Source organism: Trachemys scripta, chromosome 1 (genome assembly GCF_013100865.1).
Source record: "Trachemys scripta elegans isolate TJP31775 chromosome 1, CAS_Tse_1.0, whole genome shotgun sequence".
NCBI classification, from domain to species: Eukaryota; Metazoa; Chordata; order Testudines; family Emydidae; genus Trachemys; species Trachemys scripta.
The window spans coordinates 215124053-215128680 of NC_048298.1; the positions used below are offsets into that span (position 1 = coordinate 215124053).

Below are 4628 nucleotides of genomic sequence, written 5' to 3' on the forward strand. Positions count from 1 at the left end.
GGGGGGCAGCCAAAATTTTTTTTGCTTGGGGCGGCAAAAATCCTAGAGCCGGCCCTGTTGTCAATCACCTGAATTTCAATACAATTGTAACTATCCTTATTTACTGTGTTATTTTGGGACTGGCTTTTATCTGGATCTTTTTTTGATTGGTGAATACATTCAATGAAAACTTTAAAAAAATTCATAATTAAAATTTCTCCCTCAGTAATTGATGTGTAAGGAATGGAGAACAAAACATTACACCCAGTGCTTTTTAATGAAACGAGGGAATGTATTGACTAAATGTGGATGTTCAATTAAGCAGCTAATTACATTGAAAATCAGATGCTTAACCAGATGCCACGAGGTATGCCCAAGTGTTTCTTCAGTCCTGTGTGAACACCTTTTTGTTATTACAAGCCACCTGTTAAACTGAAAGTCTGGGAAAGTGCTGTTGAACACTAATTCAGACACACTTGGTAGGTAACATAGGCATTTTGAATATTTAGTTTTTCATGTTATATATGTTCTGCACACTTAAGTTGCTCCCCTGCTGCTCCTCCACCCCAAAATAGCCAGCCCCAGATGTATACAAAGGAGTTAACAAGAACTGAAAGAGACCAACCATGAGAAATAGATGGAAAGGCTTTCATGTGACACTGCATTTCTGTTCTCTAGGGTTAACAGTTGGTTTAAGAACTTAAGGAGATTTATTCTATCAACTTTCCAATATAAAGCTTCAGTACTAAAGTATGGACATAAAAAGTCATTTACCTAGGGTGACCAGATGTCCCGATTGTATATGGACAGTCCCGATATTTGGGGCTTTGTCTTATATAGGCGCTTGTTACCTCCTACCCCCGTCCCGATCGTTCACATTTGCTGTCTGTTCACCCTACCTGATCCTCATCCAATTGAAGTCAATGGGAGTTTTGCCATTGACTTCAATGGCAGCTGGATTGTGTCCTAGTAGATGTTTTATGTCAATGAGACAAATTTCATTTATTTTCCCATAAGGTTCAGATCAGTTCTCTAAATTCCTGAGGAACTTCAACCTTTCCCATACTGTGACTCCATTTGACAACACCAAAAGGTGCCAGAACCCTCCTACACTTCCATGTAGCCATAGAGTAAGAGAAATTGGTTGCAACCTCCAGGTTGAGAACTCGTGATTTAGATGAGATCGGTGAATAACAGGATAATAAGGGTAGATAAATTAGGTAATATGCAGAGGAGCAATTAAAAAAAAATCCCCTGCGCAACTCAATATTTTTCATTAATAAACAATGGAGGTGGTGAAGAAGGAGGAAAAAAGGGAGATAAAGAGGGGAAATATTAAAAAAAAATTAACTGAAAACCAAATTAACTGGGGGAAAAAACCTGAAAAAATTAACTGAACTTTGAACAACATGACAAATTACCCACTGAAATCTTCATTTGGTTGGAAAAGGAATTATTTTTGTTAAAAAAGTTGCAAGAGAAAAATTTCAACAATATTATTCATCACTTCATTTTAAGGAGCACATTTAGTAAACTCAGTAACAGCACATACGCGATCGGTAACTTTTATAAGGGATAAGTAAATACATAAATGATTATTAGAATAATGAAAATTGCTACCAAAAGGGTGAGCCTACAAACAGCTGCTCCTCTACCGACAGCAGGGTCTTCTCCAGAACCATGAGCAGGATACTTGAGGCTATACACCAATCATGAGAGCTGGGAGATGTCCACAATCTCTAGCACAAGGTTGCTAAGGAAGCCTCAGGCTCCCTAGCTCCTCTCCAGAATTATGGGGTGTGTCTGCCACAGAAGTCAGTGGGAGTTGCTCCACAAGTACTATTATAGGGAAAGACACGTCTAATGACAACCCATTGTGGGTAGCTCAAAGAGCCTGCTGGGAATGGGAGCAGTGTGTTTCAAGGGGCTTACCTGGCAGAAGATCAGAGAGGCATCATCACGTGTCAGGAGGAAGAGAAGAACAGGACATAAGGATGCCTGTCCTTCTCCCATCCCCCAACAAAGACCAACGTATGTTTGTTGAACTCGAACTTTCAAGTTCAGATTTGTACAGGTCTTGCTGTAACAGAAATGCTGTTGGATTCTTCGCTATGATGGTTCCCTATGGACAATTTAGACATTTTATTGAAACCTGTGCTTTGACACTTTTTAGATACATTCCTTAGAGAAGGATGGTGCTGTGATTAAGGTATTGGACTGTTACTTGGGAAACATGGGCTCAATTCTTAGCTCTGGCACAGGCACTGACTTCTGGTTTTGCTGTGGGTGATTTTGAAGAGGGGTGTGTGTTGGGGAGGGGGCGCTCTGCCAGCTTGGGGAGGGGGGCTATTTTCAGCATGTTTATACGCTTCTTTTATAGTCTAGTTATTGAATATGTGTCTATCATTGGTATCTTAATAATGTAATGATTATTAAGATAGTAATGAACTACATAATCATATTACGAATTACAGTATATTAAAATCATTGCACTCATCTACAAGCTGTCTTCATTAGTGACCCAGTCTAAAGACATTACATCTCACTGTGTAGCTTTCTGGATGAAACTGTCGGCAACACTGGCTCGTGAGGGCAGTACTGGGTTTACAATGGCACCAGACGCCGGGCCCACATGCAGGAGGGGCCCAGTTCCACCTGCATTCTGCCCTGAGGCCCCATCCTCACTCAGCCTCTTCCCCCTGAGGTCCCATCCACTGCTCGCTCCTCTCCACCTCCTCCCCCCTGTGTGAGTGGCGGCAGGAGCCTTGGGGACAAGAAGCCAAGTGGGGGCGGGTTCTCAGAGCAGAGTGTGAGCTGAGCACCCCCCCCCCTATTTTTTTTCAATGGGTGCTTGAAGCCTGGTGCACCCATGGAGTCAGCGCCTATGTCACAGGCTTCCTGTGTGATCCTGGGCAAGCTACTTAGGGCCAGATTTCTAAAGATGTTTTAAGTGCTTAAAATGCAGCTCTGTACTTTTGAAAATCTCAGGCAGCTATCTCCTATTGATTTCTGCATCTTTAGGTGCCTAAATACCTTTAAAAATCTGGCCCTTAATGTGTCTGTGCTCAGTTTCCCACCCATGAAATGGGGGAAGCACCACTTCCGTTCTTTCCTCACATTCATCTGTCTTATCTATTATGGTTGTAAGCGCTTTGGTTAAGAAACTGTCTCTCAAATTATTTGTCCACACTGCAGACTACTATAATACAAACAAGAATAGTGACTTTCCAAGTTCTTTGTAGAAAGGAGATGGAATTAGCAATAATAATTTGTGTCAAAGTCTTTGGAGTAAAAGAAATTGAAGTTAAAAAGAATAGCTGCAACCGTTGCAGTTGTTTTCTGCGTAGCCAGTTTGTTGCTATTGTTGGAAGTGCAAAAAGGGACTCTTTCTGCCTAATTAACATTTGATCAAGTGATCTATCCTCTAGGCAAATGCCAGCATGTCATTGTTTCATGTAAATCAACGTATTTTTATAATCTGACCGTGTAGCTGTCCATGACAATGTAAGGACCAATTATGACTTGTATAAACCCTATCGAATCCACATCTGACTTACAGTATTCATCAAATATTCAGAAACAATGCACTGAGAATATTTTCTAAATGGACTTTTATCATCCCTCTTTGTTTCATACAACTTTTAAAGGCAAAATATAATTGGAGCAGAGAGAGAAAATAGCATCCCAAGAGATATGAACATTCTGGAAGATATTATTATTAACCTACTATAATACTAAACTTGCAATAAAATAGTAGGAGCAAATGTTATCTGTCCCCTGATCTGTGTTATTGTATAATGCCAACTATAATCATTACGACAAATTAGGTAATTGGTGTTGGGAAGGAAAGGGAAGAGGATACAGTCTGAAAAATCCCTCTCTCACCCACGTTGCAGTTCCCGTTCCACAGAGCTCTAAGAATATGCTTAAAGTGGAAGCTGAACCTACCATTTTCTGTGTTCTTCCAAGACTTAGAGATGACTTTTCCCCGGTGAAAACTGCAAATCAAAGGGAGACAACAGCTTGAAAGAGGTGCTCACTGCTTCAGCTCAGGTACAGAAGAAAGCACAAAATGGCATAACTCGCTGAGACAACAGAATAATGTTAGGATACTATTGTTTCTTCAGTCAAGATGAAACTTGAGAAATCAATTACATGTTAAACAGCTGCTGCTACTCACTTCCTCAAAGCTATATAGTTAAATTAAGCCTTTGGGACCTCATTTATTCCAGCCCACCCTCTACCCTGATAAGAACAGCTCAGGGTTTTATTTGTACTTATTTTCCCCTTTTCCCAGAGTCCACATTTGCTCATGAAGAAGAGGTGCACTGTCACAGATTCTATATAGCAATTCACTATCAAGTTTGCCATGTTTTTGTATAGCTTCCTTTTCAAATGGCCTGTTTTAGACAAATACAATCTCTCTCTCTCTCTCTCATACCTTCAGCGGCCAGATTGGCTATGGTTACTCCTACTCCAAGAATCTCCTGAGAAGCCCAGCTGAGGCGACATGGGTGACCACAGTGGGTGCGCAATGCCAAAATACTTAAGGAGGAGAATTAAAAAAAAAAATGAACTGGGTAGGGGTAAGAGGGTTGTTAGAAAGGAATAACATCCACTCAGATGACCCCAATTTGCACAAGTTCAAC

The 4628-nt window shown here is 40.7% G+C and overlaps 1 protein-coding gene across 1 annotated transcript in view; it reads right to left on the reverse strand.

The window, feature by feature from the left end:
• Positions 1–4046, reverse strand: part of TLR7 (toll like receptor 7) — a 9725-nt gene extending 5679 nt beyond the window's left edge. The window contains exon 1 of the mRNA XM_034757001.1: positions 3928–4046. Coding sequence (XP_034612892.1) covers positions 3928–3930 — 3 coding nt within the window. The 5' untranslated portion in view covers positions 3931–4046. The remainder of the gene's footprint in view (positions 1–3927) is intronic.
• Between the last annotated feature and the right edge of the window lie 582 nt (positions 4047–4628).